Source organism: Pangasianodon hypophthalmus, chromosome 4 (genome assembly GCF_027358585.1).
Source record: "Pangasianodon hypophthalmus isolate fPanHyp1 chromosome 4, fPanHyp1.pri, whole genome shotgun sequence".
Taxonomy (NCBI): domain Eukaryota; kingdom Metazoa; phylum Chordata; class Actinopteri; order Siluriformes; family Pangasiidae; genus Pangasianodon; species Pangasianodon hypophthalmus.
This window is the reverse complement of record NC_069713.1, coordinates 25,671,557-25,687,911: the sequence shown is the minus strand read 5'-3', so window position 1 is coordinate 25,687,911 and position 16,355 is coordinate 25,671,557. Positions and strand designations below refer to the sequence as shown.

The 16,355-nt window shown below is 40.0% G+C and overlaps 2 protein-coding genes across 8 annotated transcripts in view; one reads left to right on the top strand and one right to left on the bottom strand.

Annotated features, from left to right (window-relative positions):
* The window catches only part of dars2 (aspartyl-tRNA synthetase 2, mitochondrial), a 25,676-nt gene extending 12,520 nt beyond the window's left edge, over positions 1-13,156 (bottom strand). The window contains exons 1-11 of the mRNA XM_026937138.3: positions 12,484-13,156; positions 12,161-12,260; positions 12,010-12,076; positions 11,790-11,891; positions 9,148-9,243; positions 8,653-8,776; positions 8,526-8,572; positions 6,496-6,602; positions 3,371-3,440; positions 2,922-3,101; positions 2,605-2,712 (exon numbers count right to left, since the gene is read on the bottom strand). Of these exons, the coding sequence (XP_026792939.1) occupies positions 2,605-2,712; positions 2,922-3,101; positions 3,371-3,440; positions 6,496-6,602; positions 8,526-8,572; positions 8,653-8,776; positions 9,148-9,243; positions 11,790-11,891; positions 12,010-12,076; positions 12,161-12,260; positions 12,484-12,649 (1,167 nt within the window). The 5' untranslated portion in view covers positions 12,650-13,156. The remainder of the gene's footprint in view (positions 1-2,604; positions 2,713-2,921; positions 3,102-3,370; positions 3,441-6,495; positions 6,603-8,525; positions 8,573-8,652; positions 8,777-9,147; positions 9,244-11,789; positions 11,892-12,009; positions 12,077-12,160; positions 12,261-12,483) is intronic.
* cenpl (centromere protein L) overlaps positions 12,354-16,355 on the top strand; it is a 9,095-nt gene continuing 5,093 nt past the window's right edge. The window contains exons 1-3 of one of the 7 annotated variants that reach the window (XM_034303672.2): positions 12,354-12,427; positions 13,996-14,161; positions 15,624-15,875. In XM_034303672.2, coding sequence (XP_034159563.2) covers positions 12,369-12,427; positions 13,996-14,161; positions 15,624-15,875 — 477 coding nt within the window. In that variant the 5' untranslated portion in view covers positions 12,354-12,368. Of the gene's footprint in view, positions 12,428-13,367; positions 13,569-13,675; positions 13,849-13,995; positions 14,162-15,623; positions 15,876-16,355 lie in introns of those variants that run through there. The other 6 variants (XM_026937139.3, XM_026937140.3, XM_053233395.1 and 3 more) reach the window with 6 other exon arrangements.

Sequence of the window (16,355 nt, the reverse complement as noted above, 5' to 3'; positions counted from 1 at the left end):
GATCTAAGGGAGATAAGAGACACCCCACTCCATTCGTACTGTTATTGTATCACGTTGCATACGTTTATCCCTTGAAATCAGGTGTGAGTGTGGGGGTTTCCCCTACAGGTTAAAGATTATTCCTACAAGTACACTTGTTTCTGTATTAGAATATATAGATAAATTAATTTGAATGTATGTTAATATCTTAGGGTGATACTGAGATTTTAATACAGATTTGGTTAAAGAAAACTATTCCTGAATTGCAGTATTATTAGGGAAAGGTTATACTAGATGTGTGACTGTGTGTGCATTAGTCTCAGTCACATTCTCGCCTTTTGTACGTCTGGAGGATTAGATAGCACATTTCCATCTTGCAAAATTTTAAGCCATTTCAAACCAATTACTGTGGAACATTCTGGGAGACAATATACACATGGATGAGGTCTGTTTTTCTTTAAAGGTTTCCGCTGTCGTCATGATTGTTGTCATGAGCTGCATTTCAAATAGAAAACTATGACATTACATTTAAATGTATTTACTAATCTAGAACATTGTTGTTGTTCTTTCGGCTGCTCCCGTTAGGGGTCGCCACAGCAGATCATTGGTCCATGTGTTTGATTTGGCACAGGTTTTATGCTGGATGCCCTTCCTGACACAACCCTCCCATTTTATCTGGGCTTGGGACTGGCACTGAGAATACACTCCCAGTGGCTGACTTGGTTTCCTGCCCGGGAATCAAACCCAGGCCGCAGCGGTGAGAGGACGGACTCCTTATCTGCTAGACCACCAGGGAATTTACTAAGCTAGAATACCCAAAATATTTTCCAAAAACAGACTTTTGGTAGCTTTAAAAGATAGTTGAGAGGGCTTTTTCTTTATATTCAAACACTAACCACAACATACTGAGGCTCTGAACAAAAAATAATCAGCTGCCCCTTGTGTAAATGATATAACATACTAAGTGTTAGCCTCCAGATATTTTTCATCCATTACTTGTTTGAGTTTTTCCATTTTCTTAGTTGCAAGAGCTCAACTGTGAATCACATGTGTCCACAAAGCCAATGGGGCAACAGCCTGTACTTTCGTGACCAGACCACTATGTTAGTCAGTAACAGCTCATGCGACGTTTGAACAGATTCTCACACACGCTTGTTCCAGTCAATTTCATATCTATGTATGTACATATGCAGCAAACCAAAATGTTCATAACCGGTGGCTCACCCAGGAAGACAACAACAAAATAAGTCTTCATTAATTTGTCTCCCTTCAACAAATCTGGTGTACACAAGCATTTTGTCATACACTCAACGTGGATAGACACAGTATCATTTGGCACTGGTATCAATGCTAGCTGCGCCGATTGAAATCATTTCCTTAGCGCAGGGTGGTATGTGGCTTCCCAGGCTTGGCGATCCAATTTGTTATTATAAAAGATGCCTGAAGTACCTTCTGATTCACAGTAGTGTCTTTTTGGCAGGTAGATTGCTGGCTTCTTAGCTCTTGTAGCTTTTGCTCAAAAAAAGATGACAGGCTTAGACTGTAAAGATGAGTGTCTGGTCTGCAAATGGCGGAGCAATTCGAAGCATTTGAGGCTTTCATTAGTTAGCACTTCACCACACACTACAATTTGTGGTCGTAAATCCACTCCATTGGTCTTTTTAAAACCATGTAATTTTCATCAAATTTCCTCATTTTCTTTTTTTAAGTTCTGACTTTTCTGCAGTGCATTTCTGCACATCTTCACTCATTCATATGCTTGTATCTTTGCTTGTATATGTGTGTGTGTATATATATTTATATATATTTAACAGCAAATGGTAAACCTGCAGTAAGTAGCTCACCCAACAGAAACAAACAATCAACATTAGACTCTCTTCCATGGCCTTAAGGTGCTGCTATTATGCAGACCTTGCACATACCCATCAAAATAATTTTTCTGTTTATCTTTTTAGCACCACTCTCACAACCCCCCAGGGACCATGTTGCGACGCCCAGGTGAAGAACCCCTGATCTAGATTATAGTGTTTATATCTAGGTAGAGTGTTATTATTATTATAATATTATTCATTTTAATAATTATTTATTATTTTAATCACTAATCCGAGTTTGTAGTGTTAAATCGACAGTATCCAAGTGAAGTTATCCAGTGAATAAGACGACTTGGTTACAGAGTGTTTTCAGTAAGTGCAATCTTTAGGCTATGCAAGTGAAACCATCCAGGGGGCAAAAGGAGTCAAGACTTCAGTCCCATCAATGCGTCCATATATCACTGACCAATTTTTATATTTACCACTCTCTTACATTATCTCTTATAATTAGAACTCCAGAAAAGCATCCTGGGTTAAAAGACTGGCTAGGAGTACAGTACGGTTTTCATCAATGTAATTTTCCTGTAATGCTCTACTTTACCTCAGTCTCAACAGGATTATTCTCTGTATAAAGGACTAAATGAATACATTAATTAATTTTAAGCTTTTCTTGGCGACTATTCATTACTGATGGCCCTCCGCACCATATTGCCACAGCTAACAAAGAAATAATTCTGTGAGGAATTCATTAAGTTTGACTATATGATGACTGTGTTTGAGAGCGTGAGACAGCGAGCTCATATCTCTTACTTACAGCTCCGTCTGGAACACAGATGGCCTGGACACAGCCGCCTGGTTGGACGATGGCGTCCCTGATGAACTCAATCTGTGTGTGCTGGAACGTCTCGCTAACATCCACAAGCTACACATGCAAAAGAGTGCAGCCTTGTTAGTCAAAACATTCCACGCCAGGCTTTCTGAACATACAGGTTAAAGCATTATACATTCTATACAGATGGAAGCACATCATAGACATTTGCTTAATCTAGGGGTGGTACAATATGGAAAAAAGTATGATAATGAACTGCTTATCTTGTCATACCAGTGTAAAAATGAGAACCACACACTGACCTTCATTCCAAATCTAGTGTCGGGTTTGTCCACTCCATAATCTCTCATGGCTTCCTCGTATGTCAAGCAAGGGAAGGGGGTACTGATTGTCCCTTTGTCTTCTGGCCAGGAGTACTCCAACAAGCCCTCAATCAGAGCCATGATTCCAGCCGCATCCACAAAAGACATCTCAATGTCCACCTGCATGTGTAGAAGATTTTTTTTTTTTTTTTTACAACACTGCTGTTGTGTTGACATTAGTAGCAGAGCAGACCTAGGCCATTCTGTTTTTTTTGTTTGTTTTTTTTAAAATTCTGATTAAGTTTCCCCTCCAGGATATTAGCACAGCTAGCAGAGTGTGTGGAGGCAGAGAAAGGCAAATCATCCCATCTCAGCATTTACTGGCATTCAGAGCCAAGCTCAATTCTCACATGTACGACAGCCAATCTTGTGCTTTTGGGGGTTATTACCTGGGTGAATTCAGGCTGCCTGTCAGGTTTGGAGCCTTCGTCCCTGTAGCAGCGTGCCAGCTGAAAGTACCTGAGATTACAGACAATCAGACATAAAATCAGAGGTTTCATATTAAATTATGCAATTATTTAATATATTAAATTACATTATCTACAGCTTTGTTCATATAGCATGGCAATCATGATTTATTTCTGAAATTTGATTTTTAGACTGAAATTGAAAGCAACCAAATATGATTTGTTTGTTTATAGTCAATTAATTGGCTTATCCATGCTGATTATTACAGTAACGATGCAGATGTGTGTACACTGAATAGTGCAGGGCATGCACAAGTTACTTAGCTATCAACAGATAGATTTCACCATGGGTTTTTTGTTCTAAACATATAAGCTGAAGATTATGGGGGATGGCATCGTGTGGGTGTGTGGGTGTGTGTGTGTGTGTGTGTGTGTGTGTAGGAGGGGATATGATAGAAAGTATGATAAAAAAGGTGGGCACTTGACCATCATACCCATGTGTGGTTCTTCCCCAAACCAAGTTACCAAGTTGGAAGCACACATTTGTATAGGACGTCTTTATATACTGTAGCATTAGAATTTCTCCTCATATCATCATATAGCCCAGCCTCAATTAAGACAACAGCGACAAAAACTAGACAGCTTTTAAACAAAGAATGGAGACAGGCCCCCTCATCATTGTGCTGGGTGTAAGCACTCTCATACCCTGACCTGCTGTCATGCTGGCTTTTCTGACGTCAAGAAGCAATATGCACGAAATGATGAAAAAAATTCTACATGAAATCCAGTTGGACAGGTCAAACTCAAACTAAAAGTCCAGAAATCCAATTATAATTGATCATGACACCAAACAGAATGTGGCTTGAAGTCAACTGGAAAAATGTCATATTTTATTATTCTTCCTTTTAAATGTAAAGGGAATTTAACAAGCAGCAGTGTTTGAGTGACTCATCTCAAATTGGTTAATGAATAGCAGGAAGCAAAAATATAAGTCTACAAAGCAGAATTTTTTTATGAATTCCATCCATGTATCAAAAAATTTTGCCTCAGTTGATACTGATGATGTTAGTCTGGATATCATGTTTGCACACTAACATTTCTTTTTTTTCCACATTAATGTGATAATTGGTTTTCACATTAACATGTTCCCAGTATGCAGTGGTTAGTACCTACCAAAAGTGGTCCAAGGAAGGACAACTTGTGAACCAGCGACAGGGTCATGGGCACCCAAGTCTCACTGATGCACGTGGGGAGTGAAGGCTAGCCCGTCTGGTCTGATTTCACAGAAGAGCTACTGTAGCGCAAACTTCTGAAAAAGTTAATGCTGGCTATGATAGAAAGGTGTCAGAACACACATTGCAGCTTGCCAGAGTGACCATGCTGACCCCTGTCCACTGCCGAAAGCACCTACAATGGGCACGTGAGCATCAGAACTAGACCATGGAGCAATGGAAGAAGGTGGCCTGCTCTGATGAATCACATCATGTGGACAGCTGGGTGTGTATGCATCACTTGCCTGGAGAAGAGATGACACCAGGATGCTCTATGGGAAGAAGGCAAGCCAGCAGAAGCAGTGTGATGCTCTGGGCAATGTTCTGCTGAGAAACCTTGGGTCCTGGCATTCATGTGGATGTCACTTTGACACGTACCACCTACCTAAACATTGCTGCAGAACAAGTACACCCCTTCATGGCAACGGTATTCCCTAATGGCAGTGGCCTCTTTCAGCAGGATAATGCTCTGTGCCACACTGCAAAAATTGTTCAGGAATGGTTTCAGGAACATGACGAAGAGTTCAAGGTGTTGACTTGGCCTCTAAATTCCCCAGATCTCAATCAGATTGGGCATCTGTGGGACGTGCTGGACAAACAAGTCCGATCCATGGAGGCCCCACATCACAACTTACGCAACTTAAAGGATCTGCTGCTAACGTATTGGTGCCAGACACCACAGCACACCTTCAGAGGTCTTGTGGAGTCCATGCCTCAGAGCTGATTTCAGAGCTGATTTCAGAGCTAGGGGGACCTACACAATATTAGGCAGGTGGTTTAATGTTATGGCTGATCGGTGTATGTTATTGCTACTGCTTTCACATACACCAATTATGAAGGCAGTAGCAATAACTTTTTTACTGATTAAAGAATAATATAATCTTGTTTGATAAATGTATTTTGCAGACTTATAAAAGGCTGGGCAATATGACAATACGCCTTTTTGACAATAAACCAATATCACAATACACCTTCAAAGAATACTGCAGGCAGAATCAGTACTTGTGAAGAGATAGAATTAGACCAATTTCTTGCTATGAAATGTAATACAATGCAACAGTAAAGCAAGAGACAATTTAAAAAATAAAAAGAAATATATAAACAGGAAGATGGCATGAATTCAAATAAACATCTAATAGGAGTCTAATATACTGATTTATTACAATATGGCTTTCATCCTTATTATTCAGCTGCCAGCCTATAAAATAGCTCTTGATACAGCATGTCCTTATGAAATGAAATGAAATCTTAATGTGTGTGTGCAAGATGTAGGCTAATAAAAATAACCCATTTTGGTTCGATGTTCTCTCCTGTGAAAACGTGTTTAAAGGGTCACTCATCATCACACTTACAGCTCACTTCAAGTAAGTATAGTTCATAATTTTATCCATATATACAATGTCATCTGTGGTATTAAAAAAAAACTTTTTATAGACTCTGCAATGATGATGCAATGAATTCATTCATAATCTCATATTTATATATTTAATATTGCCCTTAAATGGAATTTCATTGATCATAGTTCGCAGATTCCGTATTTACACTGAACAAAACATGTTCAAAACAAGTTGGAAATATTGTGGTTACAACAAATACAGACAGTAGTGCTGGACTTAATACTGCTCCTCGTTCAAGTCTATATAAACTGAGTTCAAGGTCAAGTTCAAGTCTGTAGTTATGTTAGACTCATGTGTGCAATTTCAGTGTTAACTCCTCACTATGCACACTTAACTCGAGACATGGTCCACTGTCATATACGTCATGTCTTAAAAATATATCATGACCAAACTATATTAGTTTTTAGCTCCAGTGAAGCAGAATTATGTGTATTCTTACCTATCCAGACCTGCCACCATCAGAAGCTGCTTGAACTGCTGCGGGCTCTGTGGGAGAGAGAAGAACATTCCCGGTTCTCCAGATGGCACCACAAACTCTTTGGCACCCTAACAAATAAAAGTAAGTGTAAGTACAGTAAGGCAGCGAAATGTGTATACAGTATTAATGTCTCAAAAAATACTGACACATTTTACAATATTAAAATATAAAAACAAGACTTTAGTGGAAGTCATAATGAAATTAAACATGTAGACTACATTCATTTTTTAACTTCATATTTAGGCTTATATTGTATGACTAAATATAATAAGTTGTATATTATGTCTGCCCTGATTCTGACACCATCTGTACCATTTTCACTTCCTTATAAGGTCATTGTTTCCTGCTCACCTTACTCTTGTTGCCATGGTTATTAATTGTTCACACTCGTTTCTTGTTACCCTTCGTTAGTCTGTGTATTTATATCTGCTTGGGTGCCTGTGTTTGTAAAAGCAAAGCTTTCAGTCTGACCTGTGGTTCTTTTTGTGTGGTTTGATTTTCTAGCTCCTTGTTTTTGAGTCAAGGTGTTAGTCAGAGCTCATGGAGATATATCAGGTCAATCACAAGGTTATTCTTTTCTTAATCACAGATAATTAGTAATTAAATACAAACAAGCAATACTGCCGGAATAAGGCACACACTGGCATATGGTCCTCTGGCTGGCTCTGTTCATTTAGTGTCTTTATGTAATGTAATACGTGGATTGTAAATACAAATACAAATCAACACCCATTTCAATGATACAGTGCTTCAGGTCTTAGATCAATTACTCTCCGTTTACTCAAATCTAACCACAGTATTATTGGCACTTTCAGACGTGCTTAGTCCAAGACTGTCTGTATACCCGTAATGGCTCTGCTGGAGTGGCCAATCACAGAATGAGCAATCCCAATCAACCAGTCCTACTCTGTGTGTGTGGCAAAACAAATATCGATATGTACCTTAATGTGTGGGTTTTTATATAGCCAGTTGCTGTACCTCTCACTCTTGGCTACAGACGAGGCATTTATCGCTTCTACCATTTCATGGCAAACCATTTTTACGCTGTGCTTTCTTTCTTCCACCAGCTCAGCTACAGGGTTTATATCTGAGCCCTGATTACAACCTCTGCCTTCTTGTAAGCATTACGATCATGTACATGCCCATTGTAATCCTGTCTGTGAAGACTGACTTGGATTTTCGGAAGAACACTAATAAACACTCCTTGAGCATGAACTTGTGTCCTGCACCTCACCTCTTCACCTACACACTGCAATATACTTTTCACTAGATATCATCCACTTGCTCATGTACTAGACTCCTCATCATTGTTGAATTATCAGGTCTGTTTGGTCAGAAGGTGTTTATTTTTCTATAACAGGAACTGACTGACTTGTTCTGAGAACATTTCACAACAATAAAAGTAAAAAAAAAAGTATTATGTGTATTTCTTCAATAAATTTAAAATGTAATCTTTAACAAATTGCTGTGGAGTGAGAGGAATAAAACACTTTGGGCTGGTAATGGCCTGACACAAAACATCACACCACCCTGGTGTTGATTATTTTCCTGTAACAGCACACCCTGTCAGGTTTTATTCCTTACTTATTCTTCAGTTTAATGGACAGTTAAGAAGTCCCAGTTTTTTCATGTTCACTCTTGACTAGTATGCAGAATTTTGGGATTACGAAACATGCTGCTTCAAATCTATCCAAAATATGGAAGACAGATGTTCTTATACTGCTGTCCAAATTGGGCAGATTTATCTGCCTGCATAGGCAGCCTACTTCTGACTGGAACATTAAGGTCAAATGACATTAATGTGAAGTGTCCATGAGAACACTGTGCTTGCTGAATAGTGTGATATGTGTGATATTGTTATTTGCGCATGCCTATTAGATATATTATTCAATCCTCTTGAATGAATGTTGCAAGTCTTAATTCTGCAGCTTAAATTTATTACTTCCACTTTATTTACATCTACTTTTTCAACAGAAAGAGAGAAAACCTACCCCAGGGGTCCTTTTAAACAGAGTTGGGGTCTCCACGTCCACAAAACCTAAAGAAATTAAAACGCTATTATGAATTATTACAACACAAATTAAGTTTGAGAGAATGTAGTTTTAGTTACAGTCCTACCATGTACATTGCAAAGGTAGTCTCTCATTTTCATCACAAGTCGTGATCGCAGTCTCAGATTGTACTGCATTTGAGATGAGCGAAGATCGAGATAGCGATACTGCATCCGGAGAGCTTCTGATTTCTGCCGCAACAAAACAAACACAGATGTTAGACGACGCATGTGCCAGTATGAAAGCCACAGTATGATGACCGTGCTCAGATTCCCACCCCTAGACTAAATGCCACGGTACCAAAGTTCTTTGCTTAGTGAAAGACTTAAGACAATCTGTCTTCAGTAATTTATGTAGAAATGCCTGGAGGAACTCTGAGAACAAGCTAAAACATTTGTCTTTAAATAAAATATAATGGCAGAAATGAATGCACTCCAGTGAAAGACCACGATAACCTAATGGGAAAACTCAAAATGCTAACTCTCCGTGACCGCAAAACAATATAATGGAACACTTTCAGAAATGATGCATGAAATGAGCTTCCTTGCAGTAAACAACTTGCCTTGACAAAGTCTTTAATCTCAAAAGGCAGTTTGCGGCAGGTGTTCAACACTTCCAGGCTCTCGGCACACACTTCGATTTCTCCAGTGGACATGTTCTGAAAGTCACAACACCACAAACAACATAAGCATTCTCAAGTGAGCTTTTTATGCAAATTTATTTTGAAAATATTCCCCTGTACTATAAGTGTGCAATTATGTAATTATTCTTGACAGATACTGCAACTTGTGAATGAATATTCATACCATTTTACTTCAATTTAGTAATGTTTCAATCCACAGTAAGTGGATTCTGTCAGAAATGTGATTCGTTAGACCGAAGCAGCTTGCAAAACGCGAAAATATTTTATCCCACGGCACGCTGAACAAATCTTTCTGGTCTTGTTTTTTGAGAGCTCATTAGCTGTGTAGTGCTGCATAAATCTAGAATACATTATCCTCATGTGGAAGTGGCTAAACTGCAGGATGTCAGGATGTCACCAGGGTCAAACTGACTCCCAACAGGGTTCGACTTGTTGTTTAAAAATCACTTTGGGTCCATGGCATCTCAGTACTTCAGTTTGAATCCCGTGATGGAGTGAGTGAACTGGAGAAGTACCAGTGCCATGGTCTTGCCATTCCACAGCTGGACCTGCACTCTGACCCTCTACTTTCAATTGTGTGTAAATAAGGGAGAGTAGAAAAACTATATGAAGTGGGAAATATAACACAGAAGGTGTTGATTAATTTTCCTTATACCACAGCGTGGTTGAATGCTCGAATCTGATTGGTCAGAAAGCATACAGTTCCGGCTATAACATGAATGATAGGTTAATTTTAATGTACTCTTTCTAATATGTTATTGTTTCCATAGTAACATCTCATAGTAACACCTATACATGCCCCTATGTATGAGCTGTTACTATAGAAACTAATAATAGACTAATAATAAACGGACTCAAAACCGTGTTGTTCTTTAAAGATGTCATTCGTATAATCGTTGATGTGGTGAGTTTTTTTTTTTGTCAGGAGACATTTATTCAACATTTATAGAATGAGTCTCGGTTTTAAGTGCTCTCAGTCTCAGTTACGCTTTCCGTCTCTTCCATAAAATGACAGGCTGAGGTGCTTTTTGTGTGTGTGTGTGTGTGTGTGTGAGAGAGAGAGAGAGAGAGAGAGAGAGAGAGCACAATAGAGAGTTTATTCACTATTTAAACATTGTAATCATTGGCAACTCATTGTGGTATAAGCCAAATAGCACACTCCAGACCGTGTGTGTTATTCCTTACACAGCAGCAACTCTGACAGTAGTTCAGATATGTATAGTAGTTCTAACCTGTTTTTTCTATAATAACAATAGAATGTGCTAAAATGTGTTTTTTTTTTTTTTTGAACAAATAAAATGTAAAATGTTTGAATGTAGTGGAGATTTCTGTGAGGAGGCATTTAGTTTGGAAGGAGTCACCACTCTTGTAACAGTCAGTAGTAATGCGTTAACTTGAACACCTCAGAAAAGTCTTAGGAGGGAAAAGATGTTGTATTTTGATTCTACAGGATGCGGTAAAAGGAGAATGTGTTTATGAACACGTTTCTGATTGTGTTTTTTAGAAAACTGTTAAAATCACTGTAGACTCCCACTATATCTCTGCACCCAGGTGGCGTGTCTGTCATCAGAGTGAGACATCTCACTCAGGGGTCTACTGGAAAATGACTGCGGTATGAAAACACTCCAGAAGCTGTTACAGGACAATGTTCAACTTCGCTTTGCGTTGGGCCACATCACACCACCCCGCTGTTGATTATTTTCCTATGACAATATACTACGTTGTGTTTTATACTTTACATAATGACCAGTAATATTAGTAATTAGCTAAGAATATCTAATTAAGCAATATCGCACAAGCAAGAGCGCATTTATACCACATATCAGCACAGCTGTGGTTCAATCGTAGGTAGTCACAGCCGTGCTGATGTTCAGTATAACTGCACAATTCCGAGTGCAGTATTGCTTTAATACAACAGTCCCATGAACAAGAAAGTAATTTGATTATGTGACACTTCGGACACAATATGGCCAAATGTTTTGTTTATTTTTGCCCAGCTAGTGGAAACAGATCGCGAAGAAGCCACACTGTCACTATGTCACTAACTCTACTGTAGTAACCGTTTCAGTGCAACAAACTATTGCTAGAATTGGAATTTTACGCGGTGAACACAGACGAGTGGAGTGATACAAACAGTGAAACGTCTCTGTGCGGTTATACTAAACATAAGAACTCTTGGAACATCACTCGTCCAATCAAACTGGTGGAGTGGAACTAACTGTTATATAATGGTGTTTATTTGACTGTGCTGCATCCTAAAAGTTAACTCTCAGCTGATGTGACTAATCAGCGGAGATTTGTTCTGGTGGATCTCTGATTAAGCTTCATGTTCTGCCTCATGTTCTGCCTCATGTTCTGGCCTACTGATCAAGAGAAATGATGGTTTATCATGTACAATGTGAAAAAAGGCCCTATTCTGTTGATTAAAAATGCTAAAGAGCAATAAAACTCTTCACTTCCTGAATTGGCAGAATAATTGTTTTCATTAATCGTAATGACAGTGTTCAACAAAATAATCATGATCATGTTTTCAGTCATAACCATACAGCCATGACACGTACCGTATTCTTCTGGCCCTCTGGACGAAGCCTGACTCTTCCTTTCACCTTGATGACTGATTCGACCAATAAACCACAGAACGCATCCTTCAGCTCCCGCTGAGACTAAAGACAAGAGCACAGAAAAGCGTTCAGACTGAGGACATCAAGCAAGGACGATTATCCACCGCCAACAAATGTGATTCATTTTTCCTTAAATAAAGAGGTCTGTTTATTTTGCTACCTCATCCTGTGGGATGAGAACTTGAACCAAACCACTGAAGTCCCTCAAGATCACAAACAGATCCTGTCTGGAATTTCAAAAAGGAAACCAGTGTTATTCAGCAGGACATCACTAAATGTTATGTGAACATGAATATAAACAAGAAACAGACCTCAGATACTGAACCCAGCCACATAATGTAACCTCCTGTCCCACGAGACTGGAGCTCAGCTCTCCACAGAGGTGACTTCGGATGGAGAAACTGCTCTGACCTTCAGCAAACACAACATACTGCTTATGACTAAGGTTCAGTCCCAAATCGCGCATTATTAGCTACATAGTGCACTGTGCAGTCTATATAAGCCATTATCTCGTGCCCTATGGAGTGCACGCATATTGAAAGTAAGAAGCCATTTGAGCTTCGGCATCACTCTGTTAGGTAATGACAAATCTGGGCTCTGTTTGTAGACACTGTGGACATTGTGTGACTGTTACCTGCAGTGGTACTACTGTAGAAATGACTGGAAGAAGCAGGAACATGTGGGAAGATGGACTGTGAGGCGGAAATGGGGCGCGTGCTCACAGGAACCGCCGCGTGCCGGGAAAAGCGCAGGACATGGCGAGCCCTTAGCAGCAACACTGATGCGCGTCTATGGGCCATTACAGGAAAGTCCTGGCTCTGACTACAAACATTATAGTACTTACTTCCCTACAGAGCGAACCAAGAGCTGTCTAACCCTATCAAGAAATGAATAAGTTAATAAACAGTTAATAAAATGTCAGCAAATCGGGTGGTGAATTGTAAGTTTTAACTGTAAGTTTTTATCCTCAAACTGCACTCAGGTGTCTCCCGCTACAGATAATGTACACAGCGCGTGCGAGTCACGTGACGGTCACCTTCCCATTTCACTTTATCCTTTATCCACGTCATATCGTGAAATTTTATATCTAACCGTCATACTCCAAAGAAAGAAACTGCGCCACAACTGTCAACAGAAATCCTCAAAATGTACCCTACTTCATGTTCCTTACACTAAACACGAGTTTGTACTGTAGCGGTGTCGGAGACAGCACACTACTGTAGTAAACAGTATGCTAATATAATACTTCACTGTGTCTAGCATACTATCCTTACACACTGTTTAGTGCGCTAGTACACATAGGCTTGGACGCGCCCCACCGTGCGTCATGTACTTATCAGACTCAACTAATCAAACTCTCATCTAATCGGTCTGTCTTCCCTGTAAGGGACAACCGAGGCACATATATTCCGCTATCTTATAGTAATGCATTGTGTTATTTTGCTTATTTTAGATATAATTGTATTATGTTGTTTTGCTTAAAATATATTAATTAAGAAAGGCTTTATTTGAGTTCCCATCACTGAGTGAACTTGACTCGGAAGATTTTCGAACCGCGATTGATTCGTTTTCCTAGCGCGTTGCATGATGGGAAAGCGGGATGTTCAAATCTATTTCCGCCTTAACTGGCGCCTGTTAGCCATGGAGGGGCGAGTCAGGTAGGGAAACTTGTTTTGTTTTCGGGAAGGATGGTTTGTGTTAGACGGAATTAAAAGCCCTGTAAGGGTTTTATTTATCTTTTAGCATAAAATAAGAGGGGTTTCCGTTTGCCTTCGTGCTGTGAGGAGCTAATGCTAGCTTTGTGTTAGCTTTGTGTTAGCTTTGTGTTAGCTTTGTGTTAGCTGCCTGGTCTGATTTTACTCTAGTACTGAAGGGGTGTAGGTTTTATCCGAAATGTCCTAAATAATAGTGCACTGGGAAGAGTAAATATGGTTAATTTTACACTAAGTAGTGCACTATGTGCGTTTGGGATTTGGCCGTGGTTTGAAGGCTGTATCAGGTTGGTTTTTTTTTTTTGTTTTGTCAGTAAACAGTGCTTGTTTTGTTAACTGTGTTGAGGATAGCTAGCACTACAGCGTGGCCAGGGTTAACTTCAGTGTTAGTAATATGTTCATTAAAATGACTGTTTGTTTGTTTGTTTGTTTAGCAGTGCTGTAAACACCCCCGCTAACATGCCTATGACTCGGAGGAAGAGTTACGGCCGCAGCTGTGTGGAGAATCCGTCTCTGTTCTGGCAGACACCAGGCCACTTCCCCGCCCTGGGCCACAGGATCCCCAGCAGCAGAGGAGCTGCCAGATCCCGCAATGTGCTAGTGAGCGACTGATCTCTTCTGTCTGATTCCTGAAATCAGCTCTGTGTGCTTTAGAGGTGTAACGGTTTGCAGAGTTCCCGGTATGATAACCCAGTCTGAAGATGATCACGGTTTTCAAGTATCATAGTCTTCATCGACCTTTTAGAAAACACACAAGCCAGTGGTGACAAGTAACGGAATAGTTTATTATGAAATCTCTGTACAAAAAGATCAAACGCTCAAATTATTCTTTCTTGGAAATCTATTATTGAGAGCGTATTATTTTACTGTGGAGTCTCTTACATTGGCAATACTAATCACATTGCTTTTATAAGCAGAGGTGGAGGGGGAGAGAGAGAGAGATGGGGGGAGAGAGAGTGATGGAGGGGGAGAGAGAGATGGGGGGAGGGAGGGAGAGAGAGAGAGATGGAGAGAGAGTGATGGAGGGGGAGAGAGAGATGGGGGGAGGGAGGGAGAGAGAGAGAGATGGAGAGAGAGGGGGTTGCAAGGAAAGCAGCATGCTGAGCCAAAACATCTACCCAGTGCTGCACTGTGCACTAAGCTGTTTATCCAAAATTTGATCACTGATTCGTTTAGCTGTGGTTAGTAATGCCATGTTCCTGCTAGCTGTCGTGTATGATAAAGTCATGAACATGCCCCGAGTGGTAGCAGAAGTAGCAATGGAACGGCAAATTGCTTACACAGCAGTCCACATCCCCTGCACAGAGGTTACTGTAGTATGGTTTCAGGTCTGTAGTGTAAGTCCAGAGAGAAGAGATGACAGTCACAGTTGGACACTATGGGAATGTGAACCACTTGAATAAGAAGCCTAAGCCAAAAAAGATGCAAGAGGTACACAGTAATAACCAACAATGCACTCTAGTCTAAGGTGAGGTAACAACCCTAGTGTGCATGTGTGCATTCATCTACACAGATATTCCTACAGGCATGTAAGAATTTCATCTTTGGAGTAATTCCATATCAAGCAAATTTCCACATGTCTCCTGTTATTCTTCTTCTTCCTTGGCTTTAGGCTTTTCCTGATGGTGTTGCTTCAGACACTTGCTTCATATGATATCTTTGGGTCTTTCTCAGTAATCTACTGGCATCTGTTCATACATGAGCTATTCTGATCATTTCACAGGAATTGTGATCATCTCATCCTTGTAAATTGTCATTATTCCTTGGTTTCAACCCTGGCTTGTATTCACACTTTACCCTTCCTGATGTTCACTTCCTGTGTAAAAAAAATACGTGTGTGAAAGTCATGTCTTTGATTACTGACTGAGCTACAGTCAGTAATAGTACGAGTTCACACGTGCAAGGTTTACCTGTTAAACTCACACACTGCAGCAGTTTGCTTGTACAGTGGAGCTACTCCCCTGTTGTATACTTTTATTATTGTGAGGATGTGTGTTGATGTAAAGAATCATGACAAGTCTATTGAGCATGTATATTTCTGCACAACCTCCATTTCCTGCAGAGTAAAGTGGATCCAGAGCAAGTGGCCCTTCTGGTGAAGCACGAGTGGAAGCTAGCGTACGTCACCCCGCTGTACCGATTCCGACACACACAGCTAAAATTATACTCCAAACACCTCACGGCATTCATCATAGCCGAGAAGCAGCAGGGGGTCGCCATCGAGGTGGGAGTGGAGGCAGGCTTTAAGGTCACGATCTCCACCGTCCTGGGAATGGCAGAAAGCGAGGAGGACGCAGAAACCATTTTCATTCAGGTAAATTAACAGTAAGGTTGTTAATGAAATGTTTGTGTACTCATCAACACATCAGCGCCTTCCTGACTCATGCAGTGTGCATTATATACATATTTTTTTTATCCCAAAGCACTGCTGAGTTCTCGTCTCTGATTGGTCCGAATGTTGTGATTATTGTTCTACAACAGGAGTGCCGACTGTAATTCAAATCACAGGTCTATATTAATGCCCTCGTTCTAATACATAATCCAATAAGACTAATAATAAACCGATTAAAACATGCTGTTAATTTAACAAAGAAAAGGTAATGCTTTATGTAAGGAGACATTTATTTAATAGTTTTGGAAGGAGTCTCCAGTGTTGGAGGTAAAGCAGTAACTTTAAGTTTAAATCAGGACAGAGAGCTTTGCATTTCTCTGCAACATGACAGGCTGCATTTTTTTGTGTTATCAACTGCAAGCAAAAGAGAGAACAGAGAAGCTGGTGAGGGAACTAACAATA